Below are 19,095 nucleotides of genomic sequence, written 5' to 3' on the forward strand. Positions count from 1 at the left end.
TTAAACATTTTAGCCAGTTTATATGGAGTAAGGTACCACCAATACATGGATTTATATATTTTTTCCTTTAATTCAACACTAACAATTTGTTTAATTTTTCCCTTCCAGAGTCTCTCCCATTGTTCTAATTGAATCACTTCATTTAAACTCTTTTCCATGGTATTTGCCCAAGGAGATTTGTTAAGTAAAGCCAGCTTCCATGTATCTAAATTCTGAATTTTTAGGTCCAAGTATAAATATATTACTTATCCCTTTTAAGATATCTGACACGTGAGCATCCACAATGATTATCCATTCTCCTGTCTTATTTGTCAAACATTCCTATTTTTAGATTTTGAGCCTTCAGTATCATCTAGGTGGGGTTTTTTTTGGTTTGTTTTTTTAAAAAAGACAGTTATTTGAATTATTTATACCAGAGGTGCTGTAAACATAATAAAATTGTATTCCATTTATTTCTGAGTGCTGGCCCTCACATTAGGTGGTCACCTCAGGCAGCAGATGCTGGGAAGCAGTAACTGTTACATCTATACTGTCAAAATATTACAGTTTGACACCACTTTAAATGCTGTAGTGCCATCTATGTAAACCTGAGATTTTTACAAGGTCTTTAGCCTTCTCTGCGAAAGAATGCTGGTGCCCCACAAAACTACAAATCCCAGGATTCTGTAGAATGGAGCCATGGCAGTCAAAGTAGTGTCAAACTGAATTATTTCTACAGTGTTAATGCACTGTTGGAGGAGAGAGAGCCCAGCTGCCTTTAGATGTGCTGGAGTATATTGCCTCACTGCCGATCTTACAGGAAGATTTATTGCTTTGAATGCCAGCATTTGTTCACAGTAAATGATGGCTCTACTAGTGTAGCTTGTAAGTTTTTCTTTTAAAGAGTATGTTCCAGGCATCTAAATCTAGAATGTTTGTTTGACTGTACTTATACTAACTATAGCTCTGCAGACAAAACACAGCAGCTTTCTTTACCACAAGGCCCAGACAGAAGAAAGGGTAACTAGCAGCTGGGAGTTCCTTTTTGTCTTTTTTAAATGACTGTACCAGATGTTCAGTTTTTACAACACTGGCAGGAACAGGCTTAGTATCAGCCCTTTCAGTGTCCCCCAACATCATTCCTGCAGCCCCACATAACATGCCAGTTACATGGATAATCAATATTTTCAGTTTCATACCATAGAATCATAGAATCATAGAGTTGGAAGAGACCGCAAGGGCCATCCAGTCCAAACCCCTGCCATGCAGGAAATCTAAATCAAAGCATCCCCGACAGATGGCCATCCAGCCTCCGTTTGAAGACCTCCAAGGAGGGAGACTCCACTACACTCCTAGGAAGTGTGTTCCACTGTCGAACAGCCCTTACTGTCAGGAAGTTCCTCCTAATGTTGAGGTGGAATCTCTTTTTCTGTACCTTGCATCCATTGCTCCGGGTCCTAGTCTCTGGAGCAGCAGAAAACAAGCTTGCTCCCTCCTCAATATGACATTCCTTCAACTATTTAAACAGGGCTATCATATCACCTCTTAACCTTCTTTTCTCCAGGCTAAACATACCCAGCTCCCTAAGGCGTTCCTCATAGGGCATGGGACATGAAAATGTGATGTGCACAATTTAAGTTTTGTGTGCCCTAGTCCTGTGCATGTTTATATAAAAGTCAATTCTGCAGAATCAAAAGCACCTTACTCCTAAGCAGGCAGGGACGAGAATCATCTTAAAGTCTCGTACATTGGTATTACTTTTGTTGTGTATCGTGAAGTCATTTCTGACTTATGGCAACCCTAAGGCACGGGGTTTTCTTGGCAAGATTTATTTAACAGGGATTTGCCTTTAGATTTCTCTGAGGATGAGAAAATGTGAATTTACCAGTAGGTTTCCATAGTCAAGTGGAGATTCAAACTCTTGTCTCCCAAGTTGTAGTCCAGTGTTCAAATGGATTTATCCAGGGATTACTGCAGTATTAAGTACTTTCTCAGATAATGTGCAAGGAGGTGACCAGTAACCTTGCACAATGCTTATTTGCTGACCATGCAGCACCATCCAAATATTTACAATGGCACAGCTTTGCCATACCATTGGGGAAAAGGAGCAGCCTTCACCCTCTGATGTTTCAGCATTAAACTGATGTTAAACAGGAGTTCAACCTTAGCCTGAAATTCCTGGGAGGGACACAGAGGGCCTTATCACATGAGAGGTTTTGCAGCTCAGATCCGGAGTCACTGCAGGTCCAGTCATGCGTATTCACATTAGAACGTGATGTATTATCAGACATGATTGCTTTCTAGGGGGGGGGTGGGGGCCTTTCTGAGGCGGATCCACAGTCAATTTGGAGTGACTCCTCATTTTTGTGAATTCGCTAACAAGAATTGTACATTTCTTTTGTATATTTTGTATATTGTAAATGCTTCCTCTCAGCAGTTCTCTGCAGTAATGGGGTGGGCCTTCACCCAATTCTATTACTGTTATGTACTTTCAAGTCAACTCTGACTTATGGCAACCCTGCCAAGATTTATTCAGAGGATGTCTACCACTGTCTTTCTCTTAGGCTGAGAGAGTGTGATTTACCAAAGGTAACCCAGTGAATTTCCATGACTGACCAGGGAGTCAAACCTTGTTTTCCCAGGGTCCTAGTCCAACACTTAAACTGCTACACCACACTGGTTTTCATCCTATCCCACAATCTCAAGTGACCATCCAAAGGAATTTGAATTGCTCTGCAATCTTCAGAGTAAAAGAATAAATTACCAGGAAACAGCACAGAAAGCCTGCCCAAGAGATCTACTTCCCAACTATGTGTGGTCTTTTTAGCAGCAGATGAAGACTTATATTTTCATAGACTTTTCAGTTTAACTATCTTCTAGCACTTTTAAGATCCTTTCTTCTCATACTATATAATGTTGTTGGTTTTATTCTCTTACATAACAATTTCAAAAGCACAATGTGATGTGGCATAGAACTGTGGTGTGATGGGCAGAAGTTCAAATACTTGTTTATACCTTGACTCATAGTTAAATGCAAGCTAAAATCCCTAAGTATGGAAAGTATGACTATTGTACAGTTGAACAAGTCAATCTCTTTGTAGCAATTTAATTAGTCCTCTCTCCTTAAACTCTCCCTATAGTCCCTCATGGTGGATAAATTTCAGCCAGTCTCTAATATTCTATTCTGCATTATTTGCTGCATTAGGAATTGAGTATAAAATAGGTGCATCTGGGCACATCCAAATCTGCAAGATATATATTCACTTTGTATAGTCATGCCATTGCTGTCAATAGGATGCACATTTAATTTTTATCCCCACTGAGTCCCTTTAGCAGAAGAAAGGTGGGATAAAAATAAATAAAACAATAATACATAAATACTGTTACAATTGATTGTTTTGACTGTCTTCTATATAGGTTTGTTTCATTTGTATGGTTGCTGTGCAAATATACAAAAGAAATGTACAATCTTCCTGATAATGTACAGAACAGGGGCATGTAACTTCTATGAACTCAAGACAGCATGATCAATGGGCAATTCTTTCTTGAAGGTCATTGAAATTGGCCACCATCACCACAACTTGTGGTTCTGGAATTAAACAGTTTAACTATAAGTTGCAACATGAAATACTTCAATTTGTCCTGAATATCCAACACTTCAGCTTCAGTAGATGACCTGTATTCTATAGGGAGACACTCCTCTTTATCAACTTTCTCCATATACTATATTCATATTTGTGTGAGCTATATGCTTTCAAGTTGTTTCTGACATATGGTGATCACAAAGAGAATCTATCATGGAGTTTTCTTGGCAAGATTTCTTTGTTCAGAGTTTTCCATTGCCTTCCACTGAGATTGAGAGTATGTAACTTGCCCAAGATCACCCAGTGGGTTTCCCTGGCCGAGCTGGGAATCGAACCTTGGTCTCCAAAGTTGTAGTCCAATGTTCAATCCACTATGCCATGCTGGCTTGACTATTCATATTTATAAAACACTAATTTCTTCTTTGCTTATTTTAAAAATTAAAAAAATCTTAAAATACTGTTAACCTTTCCTCATAGAGGTGTTGCTTCTTTCCTGCCCACTTTTCATTTTGGGTGCCCCTTTCAGCTCTCTAGTATCTTTTTTGAAATGTAGTGACTTGAATTGTAATGTTTCGAATGTGGTTTGACCACAGATCTGAATAAAGGTATTACAATGATGAACTGTAGTTTTATTTCCTAACCATCCCTGGCATGGAATCCATCCATTTCACAGCTGCTGTACACTGAGTCAGCATGACTTTAAGATCCCATACAAAGACAAGCAAAATTAAGATTTTAAATGCTTATTTATATTGGACAGCAGATATCAAATTATTATCTCATCAGCCTTTTTTGAGAGATTTTTCTGGAGTTCTTCATTTTGCTTTTACCATCCTGAATTAGTTCGTAAACTTAATAACTTTACTTCTTACCCCAACTACAAATTAAAAATCACGTTTTTTAGGGTACAGAGTTGATCTGGGCCCAGGTATCACTAGGACCTTGGTGAGCAGTAGTTAAGAGGCTGTGCTCATAATTACTGTATTTTGGAATAGTTCCATTATAGATAGCATGACAAGGTAAAGGTGAGAAAAAAGAATACCATGAGAATTCCAGCAACTGGCTTCTTTCTCTTTTTCTTTACAACGTCATCCTCTAGTAAAGGCTGGCTGTTGGCAAGACTGCAATCAGGCATTTGACTTCAAATGTAAAATAATTTAGAAAGCCTACCCCCACCCCCAAGACTCAGAGCTTTCCAACAAAAATAATGTTTCCCAGCTGGCCAGCAATTTTAGGAAGGCGGCATCATTTTACACTCTGCTTTGGAGACATGTCATGGACAAAAACTAACATCCAAATAGCATATTTTATGACTGTAAGAGAACTTCAGACACAATCAGAGATGAAACTGGATCTCCCAAACGGCTTTTGAGAAAGAACTGAATCCAAAGGACTGAAGCTGATGCCAAAGAAGTAAAAATAAGTAAAAATAAAGGAGAGCAGAAGAATCTGCCTGTTTCCTTGAGTTTCTAGGCTGATTCAAGTGTGTATATTTGTGCACCTTGTACACAAGGACATGTACTTTTCATGCAGAATTGACCCTATCATTTGGCAGAGAGAGGTAGTCATTTCAGGCAGCAGGAACTGGGAAACAGCACAAAAGTACTGGAGGAAAAAGCTGTGTACTGTGCAAGGAGAGTATTGAGACACTCCATTGAGAAAATGGTCACTGCTGCAAGAGTCTTTGCAATTTTGGGAGTTTATAGAAACTGTGTGTGAGGGGAAAAAAATCTTGAATGAGGGAAATATTTTTGCACAAACCCCAGTGTATTTTGTTCTGAATCTACTGTTAGTGCAAAAATACTGTACTAAACCCACATTTTTGAATAAAATCTCTGCATGTTTTCAGCACAAATGAATTTGTCTCAAAGTGCCAAAGTTCATGAGCAGAATTTTTTGTAATCTTGCTCAGTAAGGAAAAAAAAAATGCAATTATTCATTCTTGTATAGAATTAATGAAGTGAAGATTTACATCCTCAGTGGTGCATAGACTCTCCCCACTACATCCAAGGCCCCCAGGCTTCAGTTGTTTCTGGATCACAGCGGGGGTCATCATCTGGATAGAATACAGGAACAGAGTTCTTATAGTAGTGCTGGAGGCGTATGAGGAGCTTTTTCACAATGTCAGGATATTGCTCAGATAAATCATTTCTTTCCTCAGCATCATGAATGATATCAAAGAGCCAAAGTTTCTTTGTGGGTGGGTCAGATGACAGAGTCTTTGACTCATTGAACAAAGATGGTGGTGGAAACCAGCGACTGCAGCCTAAAAACAGGATCAGAGTGAATTAGAGCTTTAGTTGGAGCAGTTTCATAATACTTTTTCCCCAGCATGTTCAGAGATCTGGCTTCATTTCACAAAGAAGGAATGGAACTTGCCACCTGGAATTAGGTTTTTCTGTTTTGATCTGCCAAGTGGACAAGAGAACACAAGGCACTTTGAAGAGGAATTAAGACATTAATAAAAATAAGAAGAATTCCTGGTATAAGATATATGACGCTACATCCTGCACTTACATTGTTGCCCTTGGGTGACAGGTTAAGACATTTTAAAGTAAAATTAAAGTAAATTGTTTGTTTGTTTAGATCTGATGTGAAAGGATTTTAAATCAGAAAAGGGAATCTGTGCTCCAACAGATGTTTGGACTTGAGTCTTACATGTCCCAGCCAACGTGGCCAAAGGTCAAGGACGGTAGGAGATATAATCCAAAAAACATTTGGAAGCCCAAACATTCCTGCTGTCTGAATTGGTTTGAATTCGAATGTTTACTAGTATTTAAATATGTTAATGTATTTCATTATAATTTCATATTGTGTCATGGGATATTATACAGGTACTAAAGGGTGACACAAAACTGCCACAAATAAATAAGATACTAACCTGCAAGTAAGTTTTATATGAGCAATCACTGGGAAATAAATTCTTTTGCTAGTACACATCCCATCACCTTTTCAACTAAGAAAGGAGCCATACTGCATTTAGACCAAAACCTGGGTCACCTGATATGGTAAGAAATCAATGACTAGAAGCTCCAACCAGCATGACCAAAGGTCAGGAATTCTGGGGGAAGAAATCTAATAACTGGTAACTCAAGTTTGGGAACCTCAAGTCTAGATATACAGTACACGTGGGAAAGACAGTTACACTGAATTAAATAATTGGGGGGGGGGGAGTTGCCAACTACCCAGGAAGAGTTCACACTGCATCCACATTTTTAAGGCTGTAAAAATTACAGGTTACATTTAGTTAATACTAAAGGGGGGGCATTGATAATCTTTCTGAATAAGCTCTTTCTTTGACCTAGGAAACATCAATTGCCAGGAAAATCAGAATACAAGACTGATCACAAATTTAATACAACAAATATTAGTAAGTACAATATTTGAATTTCACAGCTTCCCATGCCCACTGACCATACTGGGTGGGGATTCTGGAAGTTTTAGTAAGAAAAAAATATCATTTTTCCAATGAAACCTGTGAGAATTCAAATAAAATTACCTGGATTGCCCGTAAGTAGTTTCCACTTTCTATATCGAATTGCAGCATGTATAGAAGTATTGAAAATGGAATCTTCCCATGAAAAATAGTTACTCGATAGTGAAGTCACATGGCTGCTACTTGCACCTAAGATAGAACAGAAGACTAGAGTTATATCTACTATGCCATTGTACTGTTTGTATTTAAAATGCAGTTGTGTCAACCAATATGTGGAAATCTATACAATCCATGTTGTAAGAAATATTTTTACTCTGATTATAAAAAGGACATAGGTTAAAGAGAAAGGTTGGCCCTCCCATGTGGCTGAGTGGGCAGGTAACACACATAGCTGATTTTGCGTGTCACAAAAATTCAATGGTTATGTTATATAATTTGTCCTTATTGTAGTTTTACTGCCAAGGAGGGGAGGAAGGTTCTTGTGGGGATTTGTGCTTGAGCCAATAATATGGCTGGGTCTGGGTACTGTGCACCTGAATTTGGAGGAGGTTCCAGTTACTATTCAGGTAACAAAACACCTTGGCCAAAACTATTAAAATTGAACAAACAGCTTAGGGCCATGGGACAAGTTTAGAAGCGCACAAATGACTATGGACAGGAAGAATACTGGAAAATATTCAGAAAATGTTTCTTGAGAATCCTGGATTGACAAGAATCTTTACAACTTTCCCCATTTCCTGTATTCATATCTCTGTGAGCTGTATGCTTTCAAGTTGTTTCTGACTTATGGTGACCTGAAGTGGTCCATTCCTGGGAATTTTTCACACTGCAAAGTTACAGCACTATGATTTTACTTTTACTGTCATGGTTCTATCCTATGAAAGCATGGAATATGCAGTTTAGGGAGGGGTACTTAGAATTCTTGGTCAGAGAGTTCTTACTACCAACCCTAGAATTCCACAGATTGCAGCCATGGCAGTTTAAGTGGAATCGTAGTGCTGTAATTATGCAGTGTGAAAGGGCCCTGATGTAAGATATTGTCCTTGTGCACCTTCAAGTGGTTTTTGACTTATCACATGGTTTTCTGGGGCTGAGAGGTTGTGATTCACCCAAGGTCACCCATTGGGTTTCCATGGCCAAGTGGGAATCTAACCCTGTTCTCCAGAGTCTTAGGACTTTATCACATGGGAGGCAATCCTGTGAATAAAGCACATTTAATCCCATCAATATCCTGCAAGAGTGGAATGATTTTCAGATGACATCCCCCGATGTCAGCATTATCGGGACATTATCCCGTGAATAAAGAGGAAAACTTGTGCCACTTTTTATTCACGGGAAAATCATGGGAGGAGAATGCTTGCCTCCCGTGTGGTAAAGTCCTTACTCCTACACTATGCCATGCTGTTACACGATGAAACCATGTGTGGACACAATGGCACAAACAGCCCATTCTATAAAAGGACAGACAATTTCTGAACCCAGTGTATGTGTGTGTACACACAGAAACACATATGTGTGTGCATATCAGCATGCATGTGTGCAGGAATACTTGTCTTTGCCTCTGTGCTAGCACCATGGGAATGCATATCTAATTATCAGCAATGTGGGAGGCCTGGGAATATGGTTGCACCTTTAATCTGCCTCTGGCAATACAGTAAATATTATAATCAACATGTGTTCCCAAGCCTCCAGCCTAATGAGGTGAATGCAACCTCGACCAAACACAGTCCTACAAATCTTCTAGACAAATGCACACGCAAGCCACAGTTTATACAATTCTCAGTAACTCTATCCTTACCCAGTCTCACAAAGCACTGCTCAAACCAACTGGCTACAATAATGCCGTATTTTATTTGAAATATTTCTATTCTAACTTTCCAGTTTGAAAAAGCCACTAACTAAAATACATAAATGTAACAGATGAAATTAATTTTTGTTGTTGTGTGCCTTCATGTTGTTTCCAACTTATGGCAACTCTACGGAGAATCTATCACAGTGGCTAGATTTGTTCAGAAGAGGTTTACCTTTGCCTTCCTCTGATGCTGAGAGAGTATGTCTTGCCCAGAAGGTTTCAATGGCTGAGGGAGGATTTGAGCCCCAGTCTCAAGAATCCAGTGCTCCAACTACTATACCACACTGGCTCTTGAAATTGCTTTAAACAAATTCAAATGCAGGGGTAGACCAAAAGACAAATTCCCAAGTTCATATTGTGGTAATACTTTTATTAGACCAACTAAAAGGAAAAAAATATCTGTGAAAGCTTTCAAAATTACAAGTTTCTTCACTAGGCAAAGATTAAAAAAAATGGGAAGAGGAAAGTGACAATTTTAAGACCCACACTATATGTCAGAGGTGTAGAAGTATCAGAGGTTAGGAGACTGTGAAGAGCCACACTTTCATGATGTGTGTGTCTCTGTGTGTGCGCCTTCAAATCACTTATCAACTTATGGTATCTTCATGAATTTCATAGGGTTTTCTTAAGCAAGGAATACTCAGATTTTGTTTTCCAGTCCCTTCCTCTGAAATATAGCCCCCATGACATAACCCAACCCTCCCCCCAATATAATTTCTGTGCCCCCAAACATTATGGGGCATGGGTGATATTTTCATCTTTTTTTTTTTTTTTTGCTCTGTGAGGCAATTCTGAGCTCCAGAGACCTTTTTTTAATGTAAAGAAGTAACCAGGGGCCCATTCACACTACACAGATATAGTGATATTATTCCGCTTTGCCATGGGTGCATTCTACAGAATCACAAGACTTGTAGGTTAGTGAGTCTTGCACACTCTGGGCTGAGGCTTTCTTGATTGCACAAATCCACCAATAATGCAGTCTTCCTCTTTTCCTACTGCCTACTGATAGTAGGCATCACTTCTTTGTCCTACTGACTTACTGATGGTCTTTTTGGCTATCCTGGCAGATGTAGACTCTTCTTCAGCATCACATTTGGCACTACACATATCCTCAACAGAAACTATAGATCATTACATCTTTCTGATGAGCATACCTGTGATTGTATACATAGGTCTGTCCCAATTAGTATTTTTAGATGCTCACTTTAAAAAAAGCCTTTTGGGCATATGCCTCACACTTTCCATGGGCAAAAGGCCTTTAAGAAGAAGATACTCCAGTAGAACTTGAATCAGTGCCAAAGTCTGATGCAAACTTAGCCCACTTGATACATGTTGGGAGTGAAGGCAACTTCTGCAAGGGAGTGGAGGTCCAAAGTGGTAAGGAAGGACAGGGAGTGAAATTGGCAGGAAATATGTGGAGACAGAAAACGAAAAAGGAGGAAGTGTAACTGAGGAATATAGAAAACCTGGGTAGTGAAGAAGTTGGGTAGCAAGGACTACAAAAAGAATAAGGATGAGAATCTGGTCAGGTGTGATAGACTGCTGGAACAGGAAGAAGAAAAAAGAGGGAAACAGGAAAATATATACCATATATTTAAAAATATATCTATTCCAAAAAGCAAACCATGATTTTGCCATTTTATATAAGGGATACCTTTTTACTATGCCATTGTATTTAATGAGACATGAGTATTTGTGAATGTTGGTATCCATGGGGGTGGCGTGGGGCTGCAACCAAATCCCAGCTGATATTGAGGGCCCGCTGTACTAGGGTTTTCAATGCACTGGTTTGGGATACTTCTGGATAAATGGCTAGCGTTGAGAAGGACATATGATGTTAGCTTGATTCTTAGCATTTTAACTTGGTGAATCTCACTGAACCTAATAAATTCTGCAGATATATCTGTTATTCCTGTTCTTCTCCTTCTCCCCAGTTTTCCTTCGCATGCTTATTCTGGGAAAACATCTGTATGTCAAGGAGGAAGAAGAAGACAGGAGTATCACATAGAGAGATCTGCTGGTTTTACTGATGTCAGTGGGGATCACAGAGTTAAAATGCTGAGAATCAAGCTAACATAATCTCTCCTTCTCATTCCTCTTTCCAGTCCACTCGATGCAGAGCTCTTCCACATCAGTGTACTAAAACCCTTAATATCCAGATGTTTAGCCTAATCTGTTTTTGTTGTTGTTGTGTGCCTTCAAGTCATTTCTAATTTGTGGCGACCCTAAGGTGACCCTATCACGGAGCTTTCTTGGCAAGATCTGTACAGAGGAGTCTTGCCACTGCCTTTCCCTGAGTATGAGAGCATTCTTTCCCCCCACACCTGGAACTCGTGGCAGCTTACAAACCCTGAGATCACTGCAATGGAATCTCCCTTTCCTTTTCCTTTTCTTTCTCCAGATTATTCCACACCACAAGGAGGTGTCACACATTAGTGTATTATGAATGTATATTAACTCCAATCTCTGTTAGATCCAAAATATCTGGGATGGAATGCTCTTTCCTCCCCATCACTAGTCCATACCACACAGAGATCTCCCAGATCAGTATACTGATAACTCTAATGTCTGGATGTTAATCCTAATCCTTGTTAACCTTAATTTTTTTTGGGGGGGGGGGGGAAAGGAGTTTAACTTTCTATACTTTGGCATAGATAGATTAGTGTGGATGAGGACAGAGGGGGAGGGGGAATAGAAAACTGAGCTTTACCACTACTACTCCAAAGCCTTCTTTTGGCGCCCTAGTGGCATCGTGGTTAAATGCCAGTACTGCAGCCACATGGTTGTGAGTTCAATCCCAGGGCTCCAAGGTTGACTCAGTCTTCCATCCTTTTGTAGATCAGTAAAATGAGTACCCATCTTGTTGGGGGCAATTATCTTGCTGTTTTTGAAAACCGCTTAGAGAATGCTGTCCGGGAATGCTGCCAGCAGACACTTGACAGTAGCTGATAACAGAGCCTTAGCACAGTGGAAGTGAAAGTAAAGCAGACCTTGCAAGGAATCAGTCTGAGAGCAGTCCGAGAAAACAAGCCGAGTTCAGAATTCCAGAAGTCCAAACGTTCCGAGAGTCAAGCCGAAGTCAGGATACCGAGAAACAACTTTGGTCAAACAGTCCAAGGTCAAACAGCCAAGAGATAACGAAGTCCGGTCCAAGGTCAAGGTAACAAAGAATCCAGATACTAGGAGCTAGTGCTAGCAGCAATCACGCCGAGAGATCATGCAATAAACTCTAGCAACCAGCATTAGTCTCTCTCCCACTTAAGTAAGGGAAACTCTCCCTCGTGCCACCTGAGGCTGGTTGGCTAATTGCCTCTCGGCAATCCTCTGTGATCTGCGTCTGCAAGAACTCTCGGCTCTTCTCTCTTTGAAAGAAGGCACCTGCAGGCAAGCTTCGTCTCCAGACTCACCACTAGGCTGTGGTACCGAAGGAAGCCTCTCTTTGGCACTAGGACCTGGTTGAACCTCCTCCTCTGGGGCTGGAGGATCACAGCTGGGACCTGGCAGGGCAGGAACAGCACCTGGCGTTGCCTCAATCAGCCCTTGCTCTGGAGGAGGCTCATCCTCCGAGAGCTGATCTTGGCTGGCCATGACATCATTCCCCCTCCCATAATGCTCTCCCTCCAACTGTGGAGGACGAGGTCTGTCGGAGCAGCGGCGATGGAAAGCCCGAACGAGCCGTGGAGCATGAACGTCCGAGGCGTTCTCCCAAGAACGCTCCTCTGGCCCGTAGCCGACCCAGTCGACCAGGTACTGGAGGCGCCCCCGACGGCGACGAGAGTCCAGGATCTGGGCCACTTCAAACTCTTGCTCCCCATCCACCAAGACTGGATCAGGCGGTGGCGTCCTACCAGCGTCAGGCCGAACATCGGAGGCTGGGAGCAGCAGGGAGCGATGGAACACCGGATGGATCCACCAAGTCCGGGGAAGTTGGAGCCGAAACGCCACCGGATTCACCTGGGCCACGATCTTGTATGGCCCCACAAACCGAGCGTCCAGCTTCCGGCACGGCCGCTGCAGGGGCAGGTGTCGCGTGGAGAGCCAGACCGAGTCCCCCACCTGCAAAGGAGGACCCTCCTGGCGGTGCCGATCCGCTCCTCTCTTATAAGCCTCCTTCGCCACCTCGAGCTGCTCTTGCAGCAAGGACTGCGCCGCCTTGAGCTCCTGGAGCCACTGATCCGCCGCAGGGACCTCGGAGACTGGAACCACCGCCGGAAACCCTTGTGGATGGAAGCCCCCTGTGGCGAAGAAAGGCGTCTGCTGAGTCGAAGCATGGACCGAGTTGTTATATGCGAACTCAGCCAGCGGGAGCAACTCGACCCAATTGTCCTGGCGGTAACTGGCATAGCAACGGAGGTACTGCTCCAGGGTCCCGTTGGTCCTCTCTGTCTGACCATCAGACTCTGGATGATGTGCCGAGGACAGATGAGGCGTGACGTCTAGGAGCCGGAGCAAGCTGGTCCAGAACCGGGCGGTGAACTGGCTGCCGCGGTCCGAAATTACCCCTTCGGGCAGTCCATGGAGCCTGAACACATGCTGCACAAACAGCCGGGCCGTCTCTTTCGCAGTGGGCAGACCAGCGCACGGCACAAAGTGCGCCATCTTTGAAAAGAGGTCCACCACCACCCAAATGGTGGTGCAGCCAGCAGAGAGGGGCAGATCTGTGATAAAGTCCATGGACACCATCTTCCAGGGCCCCGACGGCGTCGGCAGCGGCATCAACAATCCCACCGGCCGACCCGGATGGTCCTTCGCCCGATGGCACACTGAGCATGTGTCCACATATTTGGCCACCTCCGCCCGAACTCGAGGCCACCAAAACTCTCGGGTGAGGAGGTGCAGAGTCTTACAGAATCCGAAGTGCCCCGCCGGCTTGGAGTCATGGCACAGACGCAAGACCGCTTCCCGACATGGCCCTGCTGGCACATACAGGCGGCCCCGGTGATAAAGCAGACCGTCCCGCATGGCAAAGGGTGAGGCATCCCCTTCCTCCGAGTGCTGTGCCACCAACGGATCCCGGCCCTGGAGTTCCCGAACCTGGTCCACCAATGCGGCCTCCCTCGGTGCCGCAGCAAAATTCTCTGGACACAGGATGGTGGACTGCATCTCCCTCTCTGGGTTCGTGGCGTACTCCGGCTTGCGGGAAAGCGCATCTGCCTGCCGGTTCCGAGACTGGGGTACGTACTGCAGCTGGAATCGGAAGCGGGCAAAAAAGGATGACCAGCGCTGTTGCCGCTGAGATAACTTCCTGGCCGTCTGCAGGTGCTCCAAATTACTGTGGTCAGTGTGGACCACCACTGGGTGTGTCGGCCCCTCCAGCAGATGCCGCCAGGTCTCGAAGGCTGCCTTGATCGCCAACAGCTCCTTTTCCCAAATGGTGTAATTCAGCTCCAGAGGAGAGAGCTGCCAGGAGTAGAAGGCACCTGCAGGCAAGCTTCGTCTCCAGACTCACCACTAGGCTGTGGTACCGAAGGAAGCCTCTCTTTGGCACTAGGACCTGGTTGAACCTCCTCCTCTGGGGCTGGAGGATCACAGCTGGGACCTGGCAGGGCAGGAACAGCACCTGGCGTTGCCTCAATCAGCCCTTGCTCTGGAGGAGGCTCATCCTCCTCCTCATCCTCCGAGAGCTGATCTTGGCTGGCCATGACAAATGCTGAGTTCACTGATAAGCAGTATAGAACTATGCATGCTATTGCTATTGCTATTCTTTGCTAAAGGCAACTTTTCTCTTTATTTATTTATTTCATTTCTATGCAGCCTTTCTCTCAGAAGGGAGCCTAGGCTGCTCAGAGATAAAAATGTTTTGTGTGTGTGTGTGTATATAATTGCAATAAAATGTAAAATAATTAAAATAATCTACAAACAGTATAAAATTACATTAAAATATGCAAAAGCTAAATGCATGACGAAAACACACCTACTCCATAAAACCACCCTGATATGATTATACATCAAATGCCTGCTTAAATAAATAAATAACATATTGGCTTGCTGACAAAATGCAAGCGGGTGGGGGCCAGGCTAGTCCCAGCTGATGTTGATGTCCCAGTGCTGCTGCCACTGCCACATCCACAAGGCGCCTAGGAGTGGGAGCTGCTGCTTCTGCACCAACTGCAACTGAGCCACTATTATGAAGTGTATTTACACCTCTTCTAGCCCCATCACTAAGGGTCTTCCTGAGGTCCAGCCACCTACAGGAAGTGAAAATTTAAAATATATAATGGCTAGGGCTGTTTACTGAGGACACTGACGCACAGGTTGGGAAGTGCTAGTGCTGTGTGAATGGGCTCCACAAATCACTTCCCGCTCTCAAATAAACCAGGGTGCCTCCAAATGTGGCAAAATTCTCCTGTTGTATTCCCTAGAGAGTTTTGGGGGGCATTTATTTGCTGCTGTGAAGCCTGAGAGTCACAAGTGGGGCACACAGAGTTCAGTTTGTCCATCCCTGTGGTATGTTGTCTTAAGATGGTATGGAAGAAGGGGCTGCAGATATATTTAGGTGCTGGATCAGGCAAAGCATGGCAATAAAAACCAAACTGGGTAGTTTCATATTTAGTGGGGTGGGGAGGAGTAATTCCTTAGAAAACTAAATCCCAATTTAAGATATAAAAATATTATTACTAAGAAGTATGTTAAGTATAATCAATTTTTAAGGGAGAAAAACTAATAGAAAGTAAATATCCCGCATGTAGACCAAAAGCCAGCCAAAATAAAAATGACTTCTTTATTCTTTTATATCCTGCCAAACTGCAACTTACAAAAAATAAAACAAATGCAGATAAAACCATTTACAAGCACATAGGTTAAAAAAAATACAAAAATACTGTTAAAGTGTAATTAACCTATCCACAGAATTAAAGCCTTTTTAAAACCAGCAGATTACAGCATGCAAGTAATATATTATCAAAGGGCTAGAGGAGAGTGATAGCGTCAGTGGTGCAGTAAACTACTTTTAGATTCTGAACTTAATGGTCTCATGCCTCCACCAATTTAGATAGCAATATATATTATTTCACTTACTTCTAAATGTAACACAACCTGCCATGATTGTGGTCCTTCTTGCTCTTTCTATGGAGTGAGGTCTGGCCCGAGTGTAACTATCGGTAGTATGAGTTTCCTAGGATAGGGGACTCCACAGAGTAAATTTTTTTGGGTTCCTGGGCTTGGAGTTGTTTGGAGGCAACCTTTTGATCCTTGGGTGGCCCAGGAGCCACAAAAAACAGCTATAAGGGCTGTATGGGGCCCATGGGCTATGCTATGCTCATCCCTGCTGTAAACTTGCCATAAGGTATAATGGAAGAAGAGTCTGGATTCAGTTTAGCAGACATAACAGTTTTATTTTATAATTCCTTCCCTGGATAAAATCAAAGGCAGACTAGCATTCTGAAATTCCTCTTGGTCTCATAGGTTGCATCTGCACTGTAGAAATAAGCCAGGTTGACATCACTTTAACTGCCATGGCTCAATGCTGTGGAGTTCTGGGAAATGTGGTAGCACATCTCTTTGGTAAAAAGTGCTAGATTTCTCACAAAACTACAATTCCCAGAGTTCAACAGCATTGCACCATAGTACTTAAGGTGGGTCCGTTCCGCACAGGCCAAATGTACATGTGTGGCACGTACTAGGGTTAGAAAGGGCCGTCCTTTCCATACGTCCCCAACCCTAGTACGTGCCGAGCACGTACAAAATGTCGGTGCCCATTCTACGTGGGTGCTGCGATCTTGACGCTTAGTGTCCGCATGTCGTGGTGCGGTAATGATGCCACAAGTGTGCCATTGGTGCCTTGCGGTGTCATTACCGCACCGCAAAAAGAAGCCACTTTTTGCAGCTTCTTTTTGCTGCGCGGAGGAGTCGTGTGGTTTGGCCGCTGAGGCTCCTCCACGCAGCAAATGAGGGCATTTTACAGACCGCCCTTTTGGGCAGTCTGGAAAGCGCCGTGGTGTCAAACTAGATTATTTTTGCAGTGTGGATGCAGCCATAGTTTGACATAAATGAACGAAACAGACCATTTGGAAATCTTGGCTTGGATCATGGAATGGATTTTGCACAAACACTGTAAATGCCACACTAGAGAAAGCCCTCTCCCACGGTTTGTTAACAACACGTACCAGGGAGTGTGAGGGCAGGAAACAGAAAAGAGCCTCCTGATAATCTGAGAGTCTAGGCAGGTTTATTCAGAAGGAGAGAGACCTGCAGTTAAACTGTTGCTAAGCTGTGGGAGATATTTTAGCAGCAAAATTTAGTAGCCTGACATTTTTGTTTTAATAGACGGTTGTACAGTAGTAGAAGAGAGATAAGAGCTTCATCCTTCCTGTTGCAACCGAATGCATTCCCTTCTCCCTCTTACAGTCCACTTGGCTTCATGCTGGAATGCTTCATCCCTCCTCCATCAATAGACTGCTTGTTCACACCATCATGCAGTTCCTTGTCAACTGTGGCTACCAGGCTTTAAAGTTGTATTGTTGGTCCTCTACATTTGTGGATTTTAGTTTTTGATTATTCACAGACGTGATTAATATATTCTCTTTTGGAATCTCTAGGTTCTCCAGTGTGAATACATGGTAAATGCCCACCAGAGGTCTTGAAGGACCAAAAGATTTCTAGAGAGAACATTTCTCTTGGCATTTGTAGGCCCTCCAGTGCAGTTCTATGATGAACACCTCACAGATGTTGAGTACTGAGTTCTGCTTTCTCTCAGACAAAGACAAAACGAAATAAACCAAGTGGGTTTTTATTTGCGGTTTTTCCACTTTTATAGGAGTCCTGTGTCCCTAATCTCAGCAAACATGGAGGGTCCATTGTATAGCTTAGCAGAGTACTTCAGTATGACACCCTCCAGATGGTTTGGATGACCATCCCATCAAGTCAGCATGACCAAAGGTCAGCGGTGATAGTAATTGTAATCCAAACGGGGCCAGAACAAGACATTTTGAAGCAGAGAAGCAAATGGCCACCCCATGTCAAAATGCATCATTCTCAAAGTGAACCACATTCTTTTGGTTCATAACTCTGAAAACCCATCACTGGCAGTAAAAATACAGCAAGAATTTACATGGCAGCCACCATCAGCTGCCTGAGGTGGCCACCTCATTGATGTAGTGCCTGATGGAGCAGCCAGGCCTGGGTTCAAACACCTGAAAGGCACCAGGGTGCCTACCCTAAATGTAGCAGTTAAATAGTATTCAAAAGACATTATGTATATTATCTCAACACCTTTTGTAACATCTGTGTAAGCTAGACTATTAATATTATTGTTATTATTTTACTACAGCTGCATGGCTGAGGTTGAATTTGCCTCAGGCTAGCACAGGATGGGTTGAGTTTTTCTTCTACTTTCTGACAATAGGTAATCCATCCATAGCTTTAACTTTATACACAGCATTTTATTAGGTGGTGGATGAAGTCATTTATGAAGAAAAGCTCATTTTTGAGAAGCGCTGATGATTAAACATTTCCATGAGACTTGATATGCTCTCTCAGAACAGGCACTTTCCCACACTGTTTATATGTGCAAAATATGCCAGTCCAGCCCACTCTAGACTTCCAGGGCAAATTATGGTGGTTTATTTTATTTCTTGATCTCTGTAAATTTCATTATGTTTTTTAGCAGTTTTCTTGCTCTGCTTTCAACATGGAAAACAAATGAAAGGGAAAGATTGCCAGACGCAAGCTGACTTTGAAAATCATGAGCTATGGCGTCACACATGGCATTTATTATCTGGCCTGGAAAATTCAAATCCTTCATCATTTTGTGTACATTCCATATGACTTGTTCCAAATTGATCCAAACTTTTTGATTTTCAGTTTACAAAAGCAAATATCACAGACAATATAGTGCAGCCATAATGTGTATTTAAAAGATACCAAGGGAACCAATATCTATTTTCTGTGGTGGTGGTGGTGGTGGGGGGGGGGGGGGGAGAAACAGAAAAGAGAGTTTTAGCACAGTTATCTAGAAACAAAAATAAAACAAAAGTCATAAAGTTTGTGGCCTAATCTCTCATTTCATTAAATTGTAATAAAATATATCTACATGTAACTACATTTGCTACCTTTACCTTCGCCATCAGAGCATAAGCCTCACTGCAGTAGGCCATGCCAGTTTAGTGATCTAAAACTGCATTTTATTGCATTATTCACACAGAACTAGACCTACAGTGTAGATCTGAAAAATTATAAACCTAAAAAATGTTCATTTTCAGAAATGTAAGGAGTGTCTCCCAATTTCAGCCAGCTGCCACATGCAT

The 19,095-nt window shown here is 42.6% G+C and overlaps 1 protein-coding gene across 1 annotated transcript in view; it reads right to left on the reverse strand.

Annotated features, from left to right (window-relative positions):
• Positions 1-2,293: 2,293 nt before the first annotated feature.
• Positions 2,294-19,095, reverse strand: part of ARSB (arylsulfatase B) — a 122,736-nt gene continuing 105,934 nt past the window's right edge. The window contains exons 7-8 of the mRNA XM_089484697.1: positions 7,063-7,188; positions 2,294-5,829 (exon numbers count right to left, since the gene is read on the reverse strand). Coding sequence (XP_089340823.1) covers positions 5,564-5,829; positions 7,063-7,188 — 392 coding nt within the window. The 3' untranslated portion in view covers positions 2,294-5,563. The remainder of the gene's footprint in view (positions 5,830-7,062; positions 7,189-19,095) is intronic.

The sequence above is a fragment of the Sceloporus occidentalis genome, unplaced genomic scaffold (assembly GCF_023333645.1).
Source record: "Sceloporus occidentalis isolate IW3139 unplaced genomic scaffold, rSceOcc1.0.p SCAF_1, whole genome shotgun sequence".
NCBI classification, from domain to species: domain Eukaryota; kingdom Metazoa; phylum Chordata; class Lepidosauria; order Squamata; family Phrynosomatidae; genus Sceloporus; species Sceloporus occidentalis.